Source organism: Culicoides brevitarsis, chromosome 2 (genome assembly GCF_036172545.1).
Source record: "Culicoides brevitarsis isolate CSIRO-B50_1 chromosome 2, AGI_CSIRO_Cbre_v1, whole genome shotgun sequence".
In the NCBI taxonomy this organism is placed as follows: Eukaryota; Metazoa; Arthropoda; class Insecta; order Diptera; family Ceratopogonidae; genus Culicoides; species Culicoides brevitarsis.
Genome location: NC_087086.1, coordinates 25,591,068 through 25,613,632, shown reverse-complemented (window position 1 = coordinate 25,613,632; position 22,565 = coordinate 25,591,068). Strand labels below are relative to the sequence as shown.

The window sequence follows — 22,565 nt, the reverse complement described above, 5'->3', positions numbered from 1 at the left end:
ATGAGTTAAAAAAAAATTTCGTAAATATCGCGGCGTTAGTAAAAATAGAAATCATTCGTTGGCGAAATAGAGTAATCGTAGTACTATATAATTGTATTCACCAAATAAATAAATTACACACTCTATTCTACACAAAAGTATCTCCTCTATGCCGAAAGAATCATGACTTTTGCACGGTCATTTGCAGTATAACACATGATTCGGCTTGATGCCTTTATTAAAAAAATAAAATAAAAAATCAAGCAAAAAAAAACATGTAATTAGGTGTTACAATTTGATTTTTCACCTAAAAATACACAAAATTTCTCGCTATTATGTTGTAATATTTTAATAACATCCTTGTTTGGTGCACAACAATTTAATCGCGAACCATTTAAATTTAAGTTTATCGGAATTTAACAACAAGTAGTTTATTTTTGATTTTTTTTTTGTTTTGTGAAAAGGTGTCGGTGTGCCAATTACCTTCAATTTCGAATGGTACCGGCTGGCATTTTCGCCTCTTGTTCTAACGTTCTTTCGCTTTGTTTGTTTGTGTGCAACGCGGAAAAGTTATTATGGGTCAGGTTGGTTGCACTGCAAATTTATGGATTTATTTGATTTGATAACAATCGATTTTTTTTTCAAAAACTTTATGAAGAAAAAAATTATATTTTTATAAATCACAGAAAAATCACAGTAAAGATTTATTTTAAGGAGGTCAAAATTTCAAAACATTGAAAATTTATTTTTTTTTTGGAGTATCGCCGAAAATTTTTATGATAATTTATCGTAAACGACTAACCGACTTTTTTTACGATACGACAACGCGGCGCGTCAAAATAACACTGAATGCAATGCTCGCAAAGAATAATTTTCATAACACATTTCTCTTTTTCGCGTATAATGTGCTAGTTTTCCGATATATTTTCACGCGCAAACACTCATACATGGCGCGATGCATGATTTTTTTTTATTTGGGTATCTATGAAGGAATGTAGGAAAGAGAATTTCAGGGAAATAATTGAGAATGCGCGGATTCATTAAATTAAATTTTACTCTTTATTTGAACAATTGTAACAAAAAATTATTTTTTTTTTAATTATTTAATTAAATTTAAACAAGAAATATCAGTCTGAGAACAATTTACAAGTATTCAAAGGCAATCCATAAATTATTTTTAATTTATTCTACAATATTTTTTTTAATACTTATTAATTATTTAATTTTTTTGTATAAATTATTTAATTTTCTTAAACTAAGACCTTAAAATTTACATTTTTTTTTCATTTATGTACAAAATTGAGTCCAAGTGATTTTTTGGGAGTTTTTGAGCAAAAAGAAAAATTCTTTTCGGGTTTTCTTTATAATTATGACTGTTTTTCTGTATTTTTTTTAGAGTTTTACTTGGCCTTTTCTCTATTTCCTAATGATGAAGGTCATTATTTGTAATAGGAGGCACCATAAGTACTCAAGGGGATGCCAACACCACCGTTGCCAATGGTGCCTTGGCGATTTTGGTTGTTACTATTATACAGATCCATGCCAGATGGTTCGTATTCGACGTCATAATAGATGCCCGATTGACCCTAAAATAATTTTTTAAAATTAAATTTATTTTTTTTTTTAATTTTTAGTTGAAAATTCTTACCGCTATGCTCGCATTACTTCGACTTTTTGGTCGGGGAACTTGGAAGTTGCGTCCTAGGAGATCTGTGCGATCTTCTTCCTCGCTGGAACTGCTGTTTTCGAGAGTTCTCATGCCCGATGGACGAGTAAGGTTGAGTCTGAAATTGTTAACACTTATAGATAAAGTTCAATATTTTTTTTATTTTTTTTTATTTTAGGAGAAAAATTCTTACCTTGGCAGAGGTACTGGCGGAAGATTTCCAGTGTGGATTGGCAAAGTTCCTGCTAGTGACATGCCACCAATGCTGCCCATCGTATGAAGAGTTGGATATCCAAACACTGCTGAGGAGGGACGAGTCGATCCAGCAACTGGTTCAGCCTAAAAATAAATAAAAATTGAAATTTTGACTCAAATTTGACATTTTTAACAAAAAATTACCGCATAAAGATTCGATTGAGCCATCACATCAGCAATTTGTGCCCATCGCATACGATCCTCAAGCGTCACTTGGTAAGGTGTTTGACCCATAACTGGTGTTTTGACAGTTCCGTTGCCCATATATCCGAAAATTGGACTTCCCATTGCTGCTTTTTGTTCTTTTTGCCATCGGCGACTGTTCAAAAAAAATAATTTTAATGAAAATTTGTTAAAAATTTATTATTTAGGTCACTCACCTCCACATGACGAGACAAACAAGAGTCAAAACGATGATGACGACTGCAGTGACGGACGCTCCAATCGCTACTCCCAACACTTCTCCATCAACTTCGCATTGAGCTCCGTAATATTGGCCGTTGCAGGTACATTGTTGAGCTCCATTGTTGTCATAACTGCAAGTTCCGCGATTATTACAATGCGAATCGGGGCAGGTGTGACATTCGCGACCCGCTCGTTGTGGTTGATCGGCCCACGGATCACGGAAACCAGCATGACATTCGCAACGGAAGCTGCCCCAAACGTTTGTGCAGCTGGCATGTGGATTGCAGTCATTGAGATCGGGCGATGTGCATTCGTCCAAATCTGAAAAATGATTTTTTATGGGTGAGAAAAGTTTAATTAAGAATAAAATTTTTATGAAATTTTTTCCTCCTTAAGAGAAGTAAAAAAAGAAAAAAAAATTCAAATAAATAGATTTTTTGATTTTTTTTTTGCATTTTTTTAGAATTAAGTTAAATTGAATAAAATTTCAGTAATTTCAAAATTTTTTAAAACTAAGATTTTTTTGTCAAATAAAAAAAAATACTTAAAATAACAGACAGGTGTGAGAAATATAAAATAAAAAAAATTAATTTTTCAATTTTTTGAAGTAATAAAAAAATTAGAAGAATTAAAATATATTATCAAGAATTAAAAAAAATAATTTAAAAAAAAATTTAAAATAAACATTTGAAAAATATAAGAAAATTATTTTTCATCATTTTTAATATTCCAAACACACGAATGTTTGTGACAGAAATTGTAAAAAAAAATATTTTTCTCTCATTTTTTAAAATAATTGTTTACAAAATATCAAAATAAATTACAAAATAGAAAGAATTCCATTTCACATTTTTCTCACCTTCCAGTAAAAAAAATGTTGAAAAATATTGTGTAAAATCAAAATTTTTAAAAAGATTATTTAAAAAATCATCAAAACGATAATTTTTGATGAAATTTAAACAAAAAATATAGAAAACCTTACCTTGTAAATTAGTAACAGAACCCGGTGGACTCTCCACATACAACGCCGAGTTACCAATATTATTATTCCGTCGATGAATGACTCCCAAAAGATGTCTTTGCACGTCATTCTTCAACGACGGACTCAGTGTTTGTCCATTTTCCTCCAGTCTCAACGTAACATTGACAAAAACACCAGGCGTTCCCTTACTCGCATCTCCATCGTAAATCCTATTGACCTTTGCTTCCATAAACTCATCCGAAAACGGCGTCATTTGCATTGCCGAGTCCACAGCTCTCAACGTTTCAAAACTCAACTTTTTGTAAGGCTCACTTGTGTGATCCGACAATTGGCGATCCCACGCGACACGTCTTTCGTAAATCCGATCCACACGAAGCGACATCAAAATTGACACAATTTTCCGACATGGTTCACGATGCTTACGACGCGCATACCCAGGACGACAATGACAACTCGAAACGCCTCCCTCGGTGCGACACTTTTCATTTTGCGCGAGATCACAAGTGGAATCGTCGCCAACGATGCAAGTGTCAATTCGCACGGGCGGTTGTTGCGGTGGCGGTCGAGGACGATGATGAGGGCGTTGCTGTTGCCCATAACCAGGAGCTTTCGAGACAGGTTTTTCTGTTTCAGCGACGGCATATCCCGTTCCTGTGACGCCAGCAAGTGGATTATGTGTCGTGGCACGAACTAGGGGAGGAGCTGATGACTTTGTTGGCGCGATATTCGGAATTTGTTCGGTTTCTTCGCCAAATAAGCTGATATAAGTCCGTTTTCCATCGATAAAAACGGATCCTTGATCGCCACTCGGAGAGATAATGATATCAGCTTCATCGACAATTGTTGGCGCAATTTGCCCGTGATGTCCGAGTTGATTCAAATTCACCGTTTGTTTCGTTCCGCCGCCACCGGGACCTTGAATGGCGGATAATGTGATGTCAAAAATCTCGCCATAACCCGGAGGACGAGTCGGTTGAATTGGAATTCGATTCTGATGGGGTCTGGGACGATGAAGATGACCTTGACCACCGCCTGGCTTGAAATCGGGATCATCTAAGACGATTCCAGGTCGTGGATGAAGAACCATACTCGTGGATTTGCCAGGATTTACGGGAGTTGAGTTAATAAAAGGAGGTAAAGTATTTTTTGGTACCTCAGAGGAAGCATTTTTCACGACTGTCTCTAATTTGGGCGTTACAGAACTGAGTTGAGCTGATGTCGTTTGAACTGTTTCTGTGAAAGATGGCTCTATAGCTGATGAAGATGAGGCAGAAGTTGAAATAGAAGCAGTTGTCGGTTCAATTTCTTCTTTGGAATTGACAATAGAAGACTGAACGAGATTAACTTCGGATGTCGTTTGAATAATTGTCGTCACAGTTGGTTCAATAACTGAAGAACTCGAAGATTTCACGTTACTTTCCTCATTTTCGTTCAATTCTGGGGCATTTTCGGTCGTTGTTGTTGTCGTTCCCGGCGTTTCTTCATTTCCATCGACCACAATGTCATATTGGGACTCATCCTCGTCATGATCATGATTCGCGATACTAATATTTCCAGCATTCAAGGTCTCAGAATTTTGCATGGTGACGTCTTCTTCGGGTTTGTATTCTGGTATCGGGATTGGTTTGTACGGCGGAAGTGGTCTTCTTGATGGCGGTCTTTGTGGTCGAGGTCTCTGCCATGGAAGACGATTTTGTGACACGAATCCCGGTCTGTAATTCTGCTGCATTGACGGAACAATTTGCTCCGGGATCGGAACTCCTTGAATAAAGGGTCTAATTGGTCCTTCAGGTCTGTCAAAAGGATATGGAGGCACTGTAGGACGATTTGTTGTTCCCGCGTTGTCATCCACCGGAATAGGTTGTGTCTCCGAAATTCTCGGGGGACCACGATTATTTATCCGATTCGAGCTTGGGCGTCGATTTCCGTTTCCTGGTTGTCCATTCGCATGAACATTCACATTGCCATTGAGTAATTTCACAATTCCCGTAATGATGTCCTGGATATCGGGATTGTTATTCTGCCGTGGACCAGATACCTTGAGGGAATTATTCGGATGTGGGGGGAATGCAGTTGGGAAGGTCAGAGTAGCATTGGTCGGACTGTTGGTTTGGGGTCCCGAAGAAGCGAGAGGACCCCTTTTCGATAAAAAATGATCGGTATCTTCGTCTAATCCCTTGGCGGTGCGTAACGACTCGCTATCGCTAGCGGCGTGAAAGGAGCTTGTCGGTTGTATACTTTCGTAATACCTCCCCGCTTTGTCTCGAAACACGTCGTTGTGGTCCAAATGCTTGTCATTAACGCTGGATGAGAGTACCGGATCGATGTCATTCAGGATGGGGGATGCTGATCTCTCGACACGAACGAGTTTTTCACTTGCAACAGAGCTCGAAGTGTCATCCTTGATTGTTTCTGAGGACTCCAACTGAACAACGCTCGACGCCGAATATTCTGCGGCATTATTTAATCTGTTATCTAACGTGGCGGATTTCGGTGAAATCTGTGATATCGAGTGTTCGGCGATCGCTGCAAGAGAAAGAGAAAACGGAAAAAAATTAAATCAACACATCAATCAAGAAAGAAAGAAAAAAAATATGTTACAAATATGCCGGTGTGCTAGTCTACCCAGTCATCCATCTTTCACACATAAGTAGGTCTAATTTATTTTGATAATAATTTATAGCGCAGCAATTGGTCTTTCTTTTCATATTCTTTCTCTCTCTGTGCTGTTCACTCGAAATCGATACATACGCATATAACTGCTTAGTCGACCGTTATCTAAATAAATTGTTCAGCATTATTTTTTTCTTTACAGCTTTAAGGTACTACATAAGGTAAGACAGCGATATTGGTCAAACCTCAAAAATTTCTAATTTCAATCAAAGGCGGGGGGACAATCAATGCAACTGACTCGTAGTCATTCGAAATTACTAGTGGTGACAAATGAAATTGATTGGAACGACATACTTTTGACTAGCAGGCGAGGCCGTAGAATAGGGTCAATAGAGCACCTATCGTTTTTTTCCACCTACCGTTTCGATAAAAATTATGCTTTTAAATTTTTGAAAACGAAAAAAGCCTAGTAAAATATTAAAAGGCTGTAAAAATTTCAGTTTAGAGCTGAAAAAATTTTTAGTTATTAAGAAATAAAAATTTTCGGAAAATTTTAAATATTTAATAACGGTAGGTTCTCCATCGACCCTATTAAGAACCATGTTCTTGTTAATGCAAATAAGGGCTTCAAATTCTAAAGTGCGTCTCTAACTGTTCCCAACTCATTTAAATTCAGAAATTACTTGTCAATCGACAAAAAGTGCGATACCGTTACCACTCACACCAAACAACGACAATTCAACAACAAAAAAGAAATGTTCAATTAGCATTCTTCTGAATTTTGTCGTGTCCATATTCGGATTTCAATGAATCGATTTGCTCAATTAGTATTCTTCTAACAAGAATATTATATTCGAACAAAACAAATAAAGACACGATTCAATGCGGCGATGAATGAACTCTACAAAGACGTGCTAATGATAGATTCAGTTATTTTTTGACAATGTCAACGTTTTATTGGCACATCGTGATTTCTCTTCCTTTTGACAACTGCCTCGATGGCATGACCTTCAACTACCGTCTTGCAATGCAGCTCTCTTCACTTGCATAAAACCACGAGCAATAGCACATCAGCAAACAAACAATAACTGACAAAAACGATTTCTTTTCTTTTTGTCTTCTGCATTACTCAACTTAACGTGAAACAACGCTTCCATTGCAACAATAATATACGAACGACGAGTTAAAGTTTTGCGAAACTATAATGTTTTACTTTCGTTTGTCACGAGTTTTTTTCGCTAGCGTTAAATTGGCGTCGTCGTCATTGTTGTATAGGCCGAAAATTACCTATAGAAAAGACAGTATTGCACAGAAGACGTCACATTGACGTGGCACGAAAATGTTATGACTGCTTATGACAATTTGTTGGTTTATCTGATTTTGAGCAGAAACGAAGGATGACTTGATCATGTGGTGTAATAATGGCTTGAAGTGGCAGTTGAGGTGCGTTCTATTGACCGATTGTCTATTTTTAAAGGTAATTGTTTGCTTTAAAGTAATCTTGATAATTTTTTCAAATTTAGAATTTTTTTTCAATGTACCTTTAAAAAGTTCGAGGATTGGTCAAAAAATATTTTTAGGTAGGTAAATATTCTTTTTTTTTATTCTAATTTTTTTTTATATTTTTTTTTTTAATATTTTCTTTTAATTTTAATTTAATTAAAATTTTTTTCAATGTTTTTGTCCCAAAAAATTTTTTTCAAAATGGGGGGGGGGGGGGCAAAATAAAAAAAAGTTTTGAAATACTTTTTCATACAAAATGACAAAATTTTAACAAATTTGGGCCCTTAATAAATATTTTAGTAGTTTTTGAGGAATTTAAATTGAGATTTGATGATTTAAAATTGATCTCAGAGTATTTCAAGTTAAAAATTTAAACAAAAAAATTTCATAAAAATAACTGTCAAAAAAATTTGCAAATTAATTTTTTTGAAAAAATTTTTAGAGAAGAAAATTCATGTTAAATTCGTTTTTCAATAAAAAATTCTTAAAAATTGAAAATTTTTTAAAAAATTTTGAAAATTCTTTGAAAAAATATGGAAAAAGGCCAAAAAATAGTTATTTTGATGACATTTTCAACTTTTTTTTATTTTGCCCCATTGGATTTTCGGCTTTTGAAAATGGGGCATGGGACAAAAACAGAAAAAAATTTGGATCGGATTAAATTAAAAAAAATGTATTAAGGAAATTTAGAAAATATTATTTTTCGAAAAATATTTATAATTATAAATTTTTTGGATTATTTATTTTCAATCCATTTCTTCTAAAGGAAAAAAAATAATTTTTTGAAATAAAAAAAAAATTATCGAATTTAAAAAAAAAAATTTTGGGATGAAAAAAATATCAAAATATTATTTATTTTGTAATTTAATAAAATTTGTAATTTTTTTCTTTCGTCTTTTGAACTCCAAATGAATTATCATCTATAAAATTTTCTGTTAAAAGACCTTTAGATTTTCCGAATGACGAAGAATCATTGAAACAAAGTAAGAAATTTTTTAGTAATCATCAAAAAAATTCATAAAACATCACTTGAGTGAAGATTCCAAACCACAATGACTCAAAAAACTAACAAAAAGTGCAACTTAATATTCATCGACAATAAGTACCCTCGACGACAATCACCCATTCAACGCACTGTTTCATAACAATAAAATCGCTATCTAATTATTTATTCACCAAACAACACATTTCAATAACATAACAGTGCAATAAACTTTTTCGCGATGACTTTTTGCGCTCAAAATTTAGTTTCACACTGAATTGTTTGCACACCTCGCGCAGAGATATGCTTGAAAGCCCGAAAAAAGCGAGAGAAATAAATTTGCATTTTTCGTCCATTCTCCTTTCATTTCACGTTGCTTCGTTATGCTCGCGATTAAAATGTATTTATTTGTATTTATCTCTCATCATGTGTTAAAGAAAAAAAAGTTGCACAAATGTACATCATCATCATATCGCAAAAAAAAAGTAACTGGATTGATACAGTTTCATTTAATTGCAAATAATTGTAAATACATCAGATTGAAGGATTTTTGTTAAAAAAATAAATCTTTTTGCACGATTCTAGCATTTAGTCCAGTAGTTCAGATGTAGGAGATACAGTTAGATTTTTAGCATGAGGTGAACTAGAAATATTCGTGAAATGTCAAAAAACAAGAATTTATTGGTGACAGGCAACGGACAACGGTCTTCTTCTAGGTTTCACAGCGCAAATGGACGAGAAATGCACTAAAAACGCATGCCGGATATTGTTGAATAATAAGTTGCATTGTCTTTGTGTAACAATCTATATTTGCTGCTTAGTGTTATCTAAAATCAATATTTCCACATCAATGGCTTTGTTGCTTTACTTTGTATGCAAAACTTGTAAAAACGATGTTTGTTTAGCATACAATGCGCATAAAAAGTGATAACGGTGATCGATGTTCCTAACTACCAGTGAGGTGAGGAAGTTTGATGGAGTTTTGTTGTTTCATTTGACGTTTTTTTATGTTTTAATGACACCTTCTGTTTTTTCAGATAAGATGGTAAGACATGAGAACTACTGCAAGCATTCGAAATGGACTGGTATCATGAAACTTTTTGATGAATTGAGGTTTTTCAAATTAAATTACTTTAGATTTTGGGATATACTTGTGAATATTGAAAAGTCTTAATAAGCTTCTATTAATCGATTTGTCGATCTTTAGAAGAAAAGTATCTTCAGATCGAATTGTGTCAGCAAAAATCAACAAAAAAGTCGAAAATATTCAAAAATACCGAAAATAGCCTAAAACAAAACTATATTTTTTAATCAACTATATTTTTCTATATTTTTTTATTAAGGCGAATAAATTTCATATATCCATTTTTTGACGCCCCCTCCGATTTTGACGAAAATTAAATTAAAAATTTAAATATTTTTGACATTTTTTGGAATTTTTTAATTGAAAAATTATTGTTTACGATAAAATCATACAAAAAACAAAAGAAATTAGCTTTTAAAAGACGTTTTCTATTGAAATGTAGAAGAAAAATATTTTTAAGTCACGTGACCAAAATAATTTTTTTTTTTAAATTTTCTTCTGGGAGATTTTGTTTGATTTTTCTCCACTTTTGAGTTCAAATTTGAAAATAAATAAAAGTTAAATTAAATAAATTTTAAGAATCAACGTTTAACGTCTAAAAATGTTAAAAAATTACAAACAAAAAATTCAAAAATATTTATTTTTTTTTTCCCCCCCCCCTCGAGAAAATCCTCATGGGACAAAAAATGAAAATATTAAATTTATTCGCCTAAGGAATTCTATATTTCGATGCCTTTGACTTAAAAAGTCAGACATGGAAAAAGTTTATTTTTTCCCGGGAACCAAACTCACTTTCCAAAATTATATTTACCCCAAGATAATGAAAAAAATCTTAAATTAAGTCAATTTTATACATTTTTTAATTAATTCTCGAATTTAAATTCTAAAATTCTTTTCTCTTAAAAATTCAATATTTCTTTATTATTTTTTGAAAATTTCCCGGGAACGAGGTTCGCAGGTTCCCGCACTTCTTCCAGGATCGTAAAAAGTTATTCAAAATAATTTTAGAAATTTTACTAAAGTTTTCTACAAAAAAAATTATTTCAAGTAAAATTAATCTTAAAAACTTTTCCATATTTGGTCCAAAAGGTCATTAAAGTCACTTTGAAAGTGAAACCACTTCTTAATCAAATTCCGACCATTAATTAATTTTAATCACCGTCCAAGCATTTTTTTCTAGTTCTCACTTTTGCTTAAAGTGCCCATTAAAAGAATTCCTCAGAAATAAAATTAGCAAATTGAATACAATAGATTTTTTTTTCGCTCAAAACGAAAAGTAAATTAACTGAAACAATGAAAAACGCGTCTAAGATTTGTCTTAAAAATACAAAAATAACAATTTCACTTTTATTTAATTGCTGTGCAAAGCCCTCAGTCGAACGCGCGCCGCGCACAGAAATATAAAAACAATGACTTTCCTTCCTTCACCATTTTTCCAGCTGATTATCGTTCGCACATTCAATTGATCTCAATTTTATGCAGTTTTGTGTCTGCTTTGGGCTAAGAGTTTGTCAACCTTTTGTTCGCTTTTTATGCCTTTTAAGGTTGTTTGGAATGTGGAATGAAGGGAACGGAAATAAATTTTTACTCTTTGATAAAAACGAGAGTTTAGGTTGTTTTTTACGCTTGAATTGCCGAACATAATTGGACAAAAATGAATTATTTTGTGAAGAAAAATATTTTCTAATTTCACACATTTTTTTTTATAGAGATTAAAGTAAATTTTGATAAATATTTAGCAAAATTTCTTGTCAATATCGAAGCGTGGGTGACATCAGGTGAAATTTTCTGACTTTTTTTAAACAATACACGTGACATAATATGCAAATATTTCCGCAATGCAAAGGCGTCGCGCAACTTTAGTCAGAACTAACGAGACATTTTTATCAAAAAAATCATCAAAGCGTGATTTTGATGAATTAATATTCGCAAAATCTTCCATATGTGCACTTTCCATTTTATTTATTTTTTCTATAAATAAATAAATGTTTATCTAATGTATTATACCATCAAATAAAATTTCAATATATGCAAATAAAATCAGTCACAAAGTTGATTTTTTTCTACTTTTAACACTCTTATAGAAAAGAAATGAAAGAAAAAATGGGCAAAAATGAGTCATTTTTTGTTGTTGTATGACAATCAAGCAAGGCAAGCACAGCAAGCGTCTGTATTTCTCAATATGGAATTCCCCGTACGATTTTATTTTGTTATTTAATTTATTTTTGTTTAACAAAGTGTGAGTTTAAAATTGTAACGAAATAGGATGTGAAAATGAAAGTTTTTATTTTTTTTTTGTTGTTGTGTGTGCGAATGACGTGGAGTGTCTTTTGGATTATTATTATTATTTTTTGTGCGGTTGTGTGTGCAATGAATAGTCAAGTAAATAATGAAAGAGACGCAAATGGAATGACGGTGAGTTAATCGTTCAAGTTTTTTTTATATCAGAGGTGGAATCGAACAAAAAATATAAAGAAAGAGAATTTATAAGGGAATGTAGGAGTAAAAAATTATTTTGATGGACTTTTTCTTTAAAAAGGGAGTTGAAACATTTTTTAAAAAATTGAATAAAAAGAATTGCCAAAGCGCATTATGATTTTTTTAATTAAACAATTTAATAAATTCTCGGGCGAAAAGGATAAATCGCACAACTGCAGTTTTTAACAAACTGAGAAAAAACGATTTAAAGTTTTTTACGGTTTTTGAGCTGTTAAAATTTATTTATAAACTATTTCTTCATTTTCAAGCGCACAAAAGTAAATAATTGGCCAATAAAAACAATTTTTGTGCAGAAAAATTTCTTATCTAATCTCTAAGGGGTAGTTTTGGGAAATTTTTTTTTGAAAAAAAGGATAAATCGCACAATTGCACAAAATTTCATATAAAAATGAGATTTTTTAAGTCTTCCAATTTCAAGATTTTTCTAAATTTTTAGGTTCAAATTTACTTTTTATGCAATAACAGAGCAAAAACAACACAAAAACTTAAACAAAAAATGATTTGGAAAAATTTTGAAATTTGACTTGTTAGCTTGACTTTTTGAATTGTATGCATTTGTGCGATTTAACCTTTTCGCCCGGGAATTATTTTAAAATAAATTTAGTAATAATTTTAATTTTTTTAAATTAAAAAAAAGCTCATTTTTTAAAAACGAAATTTTTTTCTTCGCTTTGTGTTATTAAAAAAAGATTTAAAAAAATGCATTAAAAATGAAGCGAGACAGAAGAAATAAATTAAAGTTTAACGCTTGATGATCAATTCGATGAACTTTATGAACTTCACATAAAAAAAATTGTTCTTTAAATTTGTATTAAATCCTTTGAAAGAATATTTCAAAAAGATTTTGTTTTTTAAAAAAATCAAAATTTAATAATTTATTTAAATAATTTAATAAAATTAATTTATTGAACAATTTTATTCAAAAAAAAAAAAAAAAAAAAAAAAATGATTAAAATTGTTATTTAACTATTTTGAAAAAATTAATTAATTTTTTTATTTGATTATTAAAATTTGTCCAATTTATTCAACAAACAGATTTTATTATTTAGCAAATTTTAGAAATTTAGGATTTTTTTTGTTATTTAACATTTTAATAATTTTTCAAAAAAAAAAAGTATTTTAAACTGGATTTTCTTTTGAAAATTTGTTTAAAACATTTTTTTGTTTGATTTTTCAACTTTAATTAAATGATTATTTAAAAATAAAAAAAATTGTTAATTAACAATTGCAGGAAAATTTTTATTTTTTCATCAGAGTTTCAGTTTGTATTTTATTTTTTTTTAATTTTTCATGAAAATTTATTTTTATTTTCATTGCAAATTTTGATCACCAACTAAAATTAAATAAAATTTTTTTCAGCCTAGATCTCAAATTGAAAAGAACAGTTTCCTTCTCAAAAATATAAATCAACTCATTATCATCACTTGTCAACATTTATCAAAAAATCGCATTTGGCTTTAATTACACGTTCTGGTTTTTCCAATAACTAACGGCACTGAATACAAAAATGTTAACATAACCCAACAATGTTGTAATATTCACTGACGTTTTTCGAATGCGTTACTCATAATTTTTTTACGTGTTCACCGGACATAATACCGTTTTTTGTAAACTAAAGTCTTTCAACGAAAATATTTACTCAACACACTTTTGACACAAATAAAAAAAACGTCAAAAATTGACCAGAAAAATTTTAACATAAAAAATTTGCAAAAATTTCTTCCAACAATGAGTTCATCATCCACACAACAATCGCCGTTCAACAATCCAATAATTAGTTCAACTTCACATATTCATGCTCTACGTCATTGAATCGCATGTAGATATGTAGAATTCACCCGCAGATACAGCACATTAACCGCATTATTTCAACACATTTAGAGAGGTTTGCACACATAAGTACAACTTTAGCGCAACACAAAAAAAAAAGAAAATAAAAATCAAGCAACAAGTTTTTCCGTACGAACAACGAGAAATGCCGTTGTAATACTTACCACACGGTATTGATAAGAGCAGCAGTAGCACCAGTTGTGCCATAAATAATCCTAATGTGTGTTTTATTTTTCGTTGCATGTTGCTTTTCATTTATTTTGTGTTTTTTTTTTCACTGTGTTTATTTATTTATAAAATTCTGAATTTTTTTTTCACTTTTTCGTGTCATAGATTTTCGTGTGTCAAATTTTTAGCACTGAATTTTCGCCAAATTCGTTAATTCGATCAATTTTACGTTCATTTTTAGAGCATTATTTGCTTTTCACTCGGAATTCGCGCGCACTTGTTATGTTCCGGACTACTTATGATTGGTACGTGTCTCTGAATATTCGTCTATCTGAAAATAAAAACAAGAAAAAATAAATAAAACAAATAACGTAAAGCAGTAATTTAGCAAACAAGAAAGAAAAGAAAAGAAAAATTCACATGAGCAATATTTTTTTTTGTACAAAGTGAGAAAAAGAAACACCATGTAATAATTATGTGTCTGAAAAAAAAAGAATTTGTCGATTTGTTTCTTACAATGTAACGTTGTTGTTGCCACTAACGAGACAATATTATGATTTTTCGAAGAGATAATAACACCTCGTCAGTCTTGAGCCAATTCCCACCAAGAATTTCTCGTGCATCCGAAAAAAAGTGATATCAAGCAAGAATAAATAGACCGGCAAACAAATCACACAAGACACATAAAAAAAAGTTAATTTCGGACCGTTAAATTAATTATTTCTGTCCGAGTCTCCAATTATTCATACGCATTAAATTTTTCGGCTCATCATCGTGAAAAATTGCTTAAAAAACGAAATTAAAAGTCACGGTCAAGTTCGTTATGAGCTCGTAACCTGTTTTCTTTGGATGCGTTAATTTTTTTTTTAAAACAGTAAAGAACGAAAAGAAGAATAATCGAGAATTCCGAGGGAAAGAGATTTAGTGTCAAGGTCAGTAATGAGATGAGAACATGCAACGCTGCCGGGACTTGAAAATTACTTTAAGGTAAAGTGTTTGCTTTGATGGAAATGTGGTTTTTCTAGTAAATTAGTGAGAAGAATGTTGTTTTGAATAATGAGGCAGACAATGGTGGATGAAAGAGCAAGACGTTGATCTGGGTTAGTTGGACAAGAGTGATGGGTTTTTGGTGATTAGAAATGTTTTTGATTTTTTTTTGTTGTTTAGTAAAATATTTCGTTTAAATTTATATTTTTTTTCAAAAAAAATCTTTAATCGGTTGAAGTATTAAATAAAAAAAAGTATTTTATGAAACCAGTTCTATAAGTCTAAAAACAACTTCTTTGGTTATTTAATTTAGAATTCAGAAAAAAAATAAGTCGATTAAAAAAGTATTAAAATAGTTTTAAATCAGACGAGAATATTTTTTAAAAAAATAAAATAAAACTTATAAAAAAAATAAACTTCAATCAACTCTGGATGAACATTGTGATGTCAACATTTTTTTCATAAGAAATTGTAAAGAAATGCCTGAGATGCATCTTAATTTTTTTTGTCCAAACAGGATTTTATTTACCTAAAATATCCTTCATTTCTTAAAATTTTATAAGATGATAAAACTGTTTTTCAATTTATTACCAAATTTATTAAAAATGATTTTTCGTACGAAATTTTAAACTAGGTCGTTAATTTTTATTTTTTTTTTATAAGCCAAACATTTATGTGCTCGAAATTTATTTTTTTTATTCCGAATTATAATTCTTTTAACAAATACATACAAATAATAAAGATTTCAGATAAATTATATTTTATTTTTTTTAATATTATAGAACGCTCACAATTTTTTTTTTTAATTTTTTGTCCCAAAAACTTTTTTTCAAGTATTTTTTTGGCAAAAAGAATAAAAAAAAATTGAAATACCTACGAAAATTCGTAAAAATTAAAAATTTTTTAAAAATATGAAAAGAGCAAAAACGTTTAATTTTGATGATATTTTCAACTTTTTTTTTTACTTTGCCCCATCGAATTTTCGACTTTTCAAATGGGGCATGGGACAAAAAGTTAAAAAAAAAAATTCATTTTAATTGAATGATTTTAAAATTTCTAATGAAAAAATATTAAAAATTTTAAGAAATTTTCCAATTTCTAACATGATTTTCAAAATTTTGTCAAAAATTCAAGATTAAAAATATTTTTAGCGTCAAAGCTTAAAATTAAAAAAAAAGAAAAAATATTTTATTTATTCAATAGAAAAATCAGATAAAAAATTTTTAGATTTAAAAAAATTTAATTCAATTAATTTTAAAAAAATAAAATTGAATTTCATTCAAAATAAAAATTAATTCAAAAATTCGGCCTGTTTTTTAACTCTTTGTGTAAAATTTAATCGACCTCTTTGAAACTCTTTGGTCATCGCCATGAAAGTAAATATCTCCTTCATCATAATTAAAAAGTTACATATTTCAAACTTCCTTTTGTTACAAAGTCTATTGATCCCTTCCTCCTCTTTTGTTAATAATTAACAAGATCTTATTAAAAACTTCACTTTTTCATTATTTTCCTTCTTTCTTTGTTGTTTCATAAGTATTTCCTTAACAATAGATCGACAGCACTCGTTCAATCTATTTAAATTCCTTCTCGTTTTTTTTTCTTCGTCTCTTTTATAATATTTATTATTAAAGATATTTATGAACATTCCATTCGTCGTCATATGTATATCATAATTTCTTCAACTAGGTAGGCTCGACACGACATTCATGACTCAGCCACTCCCTGACGCTGTTTTACAATTTTTTTTTACACAATCTTTCGCAAAATCTTCCGTCATCTTCGTCGTTAGTCATTTTCTTAGTGAAATTTTTGGTTATTTTTCTGTCCATCCTATGAATTGTTGTTCTTTGTTGCTACCCTAACTCCGAAAAAAACTAACACACAAACACATTTATGTAAAAATGCATCATAAACACGTCATATGTGGGCCGAGTAATTCATCATCGTGCATCTTTTTTTTATGTTGTTGTTTAAATTCATTTCGTGTTACGATGCACGTCTGGGCTCGTTTTTAAAAATCTTTGTAACATTACAAAAAACATCACACGTCTCTTTCGTGTGTGTGTGTATATATGTGAATTTCACCATCGAACATACGCATGATGGTTCTGACTCTGATTCCACGTACGTTTCGTATGATTGTGTGTGATTAAAAGCGAGAAGAAGAAACCTGTTAAAAATACAATACTCGACTAAAAAAGTTGAGGAACCTCAATAAAAAAAAATAATTGAAAAAAATAAAAAATTTATTTTTATTGATTTTTTTTTTTATTTTAACATTTTTAATATTTTTTAAGCTCGTTATTTATCAAAAGTTATTGAAATAGTTTTGTAATTTATTTTATTAAATTTGTATATTTTTTTTATTTATTTTTTTTAAATTTATTTTAATTGTTTTGTAGTTTTTTTTAAATATTATTTTAATATAAGATAAAATAATTTTTCTTCGAAGTTGTAGATAATCTTATTATAGTTTTGTTTAACAATTTAATATATTTTTTATAGGCCAAAATATTTTAAAAGTTTTTAAAATTCAATTTTTTATTAAAATGAGTTAAGAAATTTAAATTCCAACTAATTTGTAATTTATTTAAAAAATATATTTTAAAAAATTTAAAAATAGGAAAAAAAATTGTATATTTTTTTACTAAATTAGTGATCAATTATTTTTTTATTAATTTTAAATAATTTTTCTATTATTGTTTTTTTTTATTTATGTATTTTTTTAAAATTATTTTCAAACGAAATTTGTAGGAAAAAAATTATTTAAATTAATTTTTATTTATTTTTTTTTTAAATAATTTTAATTAATTTTTATTTTTTTTTTAATAATTTAAATTATTTTTTTTTCATTATTTTTAAAGTATATTTTCACACAATTTACTTTTTTTATCTAACAAAATTCTTCTCCAAATTTTTTTTAACTGGGCAATATGTTGGACATGTTAAAAAATTATTTTTGGACGTCGACGATGAAGAAGAAGAAAACGAAACGTCGAGAGAAAGAGGAACATTGAGTAAATTTACGAAAAAAAATGTAAGTAAGGTTAAGTAAGAGTAAGTAATGAAAGAAATCAAGAAAAAAATCATACTGACCTATATCTGATTAATGAAATATTTGGGTGAAATTGTTGTTGTTGTTGTTGCTGTTACGCTGATTAATTGTACTGGTTTCGCGTACAAATGTGCGACATTCATATCTCTTTCACTTGACCTTTAAATGTTACTTCAGTGCATGAAAGGTGCATTAACCCTTTTTTGTATACTGACTCCGACTGTTAGGGACTTTCTTACATAGTGACCCAATTTAATGTTATTTTTGGGAAAATCACTTAAAAATCAGCAATTGATGTGTTTGTGTCCCAATTTTTATTTTTTATCGTATTTCATGCTAATAATATTTTTTTTATTAAATATTTTTTTCTTGATCAACGTTCACTTCATGTGCAAGCAACTTCTTTTCACTTGGTATTCAATTGCTTCTTACGTACGTGTCACACACATGTGTGTCGATAATATTTATTTTTATCCGTATCTCTCTCTATAATTCTTTTTTTTATTAATCACATATCGCTTCTATTATTATTTTTCTTTTTTTTTGTAGGTAATTCCACCTTGCGTTTGTGATGCGAACACGGAACCGATCCGATCGCGACCGCAGCTGAACATGGACTGAATTAAAGTTGAATGAAACTTCACAACGAGAAAAAGAAAGTTTTTCATGCAAGGTAGTGCTTTTCAAGTACACGACGAATGAATAATGGGACGTTCATTTTATCGAGCAACGACGAGTGTGGTACCGATGATAGCAAAATAAATGTTTGTGTGAAGAAATAGAGAGAATTTCAACGAAGACGATCAAAAGAGAGAGAATTTTAAATTCCTACTTGTTCAACGTGAATGGTCTGGTATGTTAATGCATAATTTTTTATCGCAGTTTGTTTATATTTTTACTGTTTTTTTATGATTTTTTTTCAAGAGAGACGCCAAAATTTCACATCTCTGGACAGTAGTCAATATTCATTGAAGACGAGCAGTTTGTGGTACGGAATAAACGGATAGATATGATAAAGTTTCTTCTTCGGACGTACAATGCATTGAAGAAAATTGAACAAGAAGAAGACGACGTTAAAGCAGGTGGAATGCAATATTGCGTATTATCGCGATGTGTGACATAAATTCGTCTTGCATGCCTTTTTCGGACAGGTTTTTGTCTTTATTGGCGTTGAAGTCTTTTGTAAGTGTTTGCAAAATGAGAGAATTTTTATGTAGGTAAGGAGCGGATTTTTGCTGAAAAAATTTAGTTTTTAATATTTTTTTTTTCATAGAATCAGTAAGAAGTTTTAAAAAATTTCTATTTAGAATACATTTTAAAATATTAATTTTAATATGAGAAAATTAAAAGATTAGGTATCAGAAATTTATAAATTGAAGAATTTTTTAGTGTGAAAATCGTTGCATAGTTAAAGGATTTCTACTATTCGGTATCTAGGTAAAATCCCTGCTTTTCTACTAAAATAAGTATAATTAATTATTTAAAAAAAAAAAATGAAAGATTTTATGAAATTTTAATTACTAAAAATCAAAAATTTTATTTTCTTTTTTTCATTTAATTTTTTAAGATTTTTTTAAAATAAAATTTTAAAAAATGTGAAAATTTATAAATTTTTTTAACAATTTTTTTTTTAAATTAGAAAATTAATGTACAAAACTGACAGAACTTTTAAGAAATTAGACTATTTTTTCATAAGTTTAAGAAATTGAAAAAAAAATTTATGGGTTAAATTGGCTCAATTTTTTAATTTTTAAAGCTTTTGGGGATTTTCGTTGTATTTAGTTGAAGAATTAAATCTAAAATAAAATTCAAAGGTTAACCTTTTCTATTTGTTATACTGACATTTTAATGCGGTTCCGACATATTATTTTTTATTAATGGCTCAATTTATAAATAAAATAACAACTCAATAAAATAAGTTAATTTATCGATATAATATGCATTTCATTTATTTTACGGAAAAAACTCGACGATTACGAGCAAATTTTGAAACAAAAATTTAGACGACTGAAGATTTTTTTTTTTTGCAAGGCCGCTCCAAATTTTTTCGATCTTTTTGTTCCAAGAAATTTTTTTCAAAATGGGGGGAGGGAGGTAAAAAAATAAAAAAAAAAATTGCAATACATTTTCATACAAAACGACAAAATTCAAACAATTTTTGATCATTGTTGATATATATTGTAGTTGTTTTTATGGTATCTCTATTGAGATTTGATAACTTAAAATTGATATAAGAGTAAAAATTTAAACAAAAAAAAATTTCAAAAAGTTTTGAAAAACATTTTTTTTTTAAATTTTTAGAGAAGAAAATTCATATTGAATTTCTTTTTCAATACAAAAATTCTTAAAAATATTTTTTTTTTAATTTTAAAAATTTCTTGAAAAATTATGAAAAAAGACAAAAAAACGGTCAATTTTGATGATATTTGTAACTTTTTTTTTGAAATGGTCAAGAAGTTCAAAAAAAAATTAAAGCGGCCTAAAAATAATAAAACAAAATTTATCCAATTTCGTCAAAAAAATTTATTCAATAAATAATAAATTAATGAAAAAAGACATTCGTGTACAAGTCAAGCCAATTTAGAACCAAATTCAAATCAATATGGTCCGGGATGTGGACCTGGGAAAGGTCCCCTAAGAGGTCCATGTGGAAGCATTGCCGGTCCAACGGGATGTCCTGGTCCAAAAACTTGTTCGTCTTGATTGATGACAACCGTTTGCTGTTGTCCCTGTCCAAATGGTCCATAACCTCCGTAACCTCCTTGTTGCGGGTAAAATTGAGGAACTGGTTGATAGTAAGGAATGGGCACGGGATACGGTTGCAGATGTTTATGGAGGAAAGTTGGACTCCCGTAAGCAGCAACTACGAGGCACGCGACGAATGTAAGGAAAAATAATTTCATGATGGAGAATTTAATTTTCGCGAAATTATTTAATTGAAGAGAGTTAGAATAGAACTGATGAATTTAGCAAGTGAAGCTCCCGTATTTATATGAAAACTTCAATGTGATCCTTACTTCCTTCCTAATTTTGCTTATTATTACGATTAATTTTGCATCCGTAAATATTTGTCGCTCATCTAATGAATAAAATAGCACCTCCATAAAATTAGTTAATTTATCGATAGTTGATGCGTTTCGTGTCAATATTGCACCGCTACGTGTGGGAAGTTGCATTTAAATTATTATTTATAATTACTACTAAGTAGCAAGTGTAATTCCAGTCTAGACAAAGAAATGTAAGTATTTACCCGCATTTAAAAGCCTTGTTTTGTATTTTTTGCTATTTTTATTTAAATTAAACAAAGTTTCTCGATGTTCTTATATTGTTCTAATTAATTAGGTACTTTCCAATAAAATTAAAACAAATTAATTTTGTGAGAAAAAAGTTGAATTATTTTTTTTTTATTTACTTTTAAACAATTTTACGTAAAAATTATTTTTATTTAACTTTGGAATTATTTGTGAAAAAATAGATTTTTCGAATTTTTGTAAAAAATATTTTAAAGAATCCGACTTTTTTTAAATTTATCGAATTGTAGTCGAAATGTCCTCAAAAAAAAAAAAAAATTCTAAAAAAAATAAAAAAAAAATTGTTAAAAGAAAGAAAAAAAAAAATAAAAAAATGTTTAATTATTTTTAAATTGATGATTAAAAATTAAAAAAAAAACTTTACTACAAAAATGTTAATTTTCCTCATTTTTCAAAAAAAAAAAAAATTTTAAAGACAAGTAATAACCGAAGCTTTTCATGATACAATATCGCATTTTTTAAAAATTATTAAATTAATTACTAAATATAAAATTAATTTTAAAAATTACTAAATAAAATTATATTAACTTTAAATCAATGAAAAATTGAGCATTAAAAATTTTAAAATATAAAGTCATCTAATGATTTTCTTCTCTCAAAACTTTTAAAATATTTTATTCAATTATTTATTTTATTGTATTAAATTGTTAGATTATTTCTATTGATTTTCTTTCGTTGTTTAGAATGATCTAGAAAACTCTTTAAAGTCAAGTGAATAATTAACAAAACATTAAATTAATTTACAGGCTAAAAACTCAATTTTAAATAAAAATTTACTGATTAAAATTTTTTTGTTAAAAGAAAAAAAAATTATCTTCGCCAATAACTGTATTTTGTCGATGCCACTGGCCAATAGTCGTCGTAATAGCGTTTAAAGAGAAGGGGATCACTTCCTAAAAAATTAATTAAAATTTATTTTCAAATTTGAAAAATCAAAAAAGTTGAAAATACTTACTAATATACGGGGGACAGTACAATTTAAACAACCAATAGGTAAGATCGTTATCTTCTTGCACTAAAGTTGGTGGCTTATTCCACTTTTCCTCTTTTGACCATCCATCTTTCTTGTCATTATCCTCGATTTTGTGCCACAAATCCTTCTCTTTCGACCATTTTTTCCACTTTTCCTCCTCATTCATCTTCTTCCATCTCTCGTACTCCTCAATTTTCTTCCATTTTTCCCATTCTTCAAAACTGGGGAACCGATTATTGTCCTTTTCAAATTGTGGTTTTTTATTATTAT

The 22,565-nt window shown here is 29.3% G+C and overlaps 1 protein-coding gene across 1 annotated transcript; it reads right to left on the bottom strand.

Moving 5' to 3' along the window:
• Nucleotides 1–1,418: 1,418 nt before the first annotated feature.
• Nucleotides 1,419–16,749, bottom strand: LOC134828812 (uncharacterized). The gene is made up of 7 exons (XM_063841799.1): nucleotides 16,707–16,749; nucleotides 3,288–5,813; nucleotides 2,281–2,626; nucleotides 2,045–2,219; nucleotides 1,839–1,984; nucleotides 1,628–1,763; nucleotides 1,419–1,565 (listed from the first exon to the last, which is right to left on the bottom strand). The coding sequence occupies exons 1-7, from the start codon at nucleotides 16,747–16,749 to the stop codon at nucleotides 1,419–1,421; spliced, it is 3,519 nt and encodes a 1,172-aa protein (XP_063697869.1).
• Nucleotides 16,750–22,565: the final 5,816 nt, after the last annotated feature.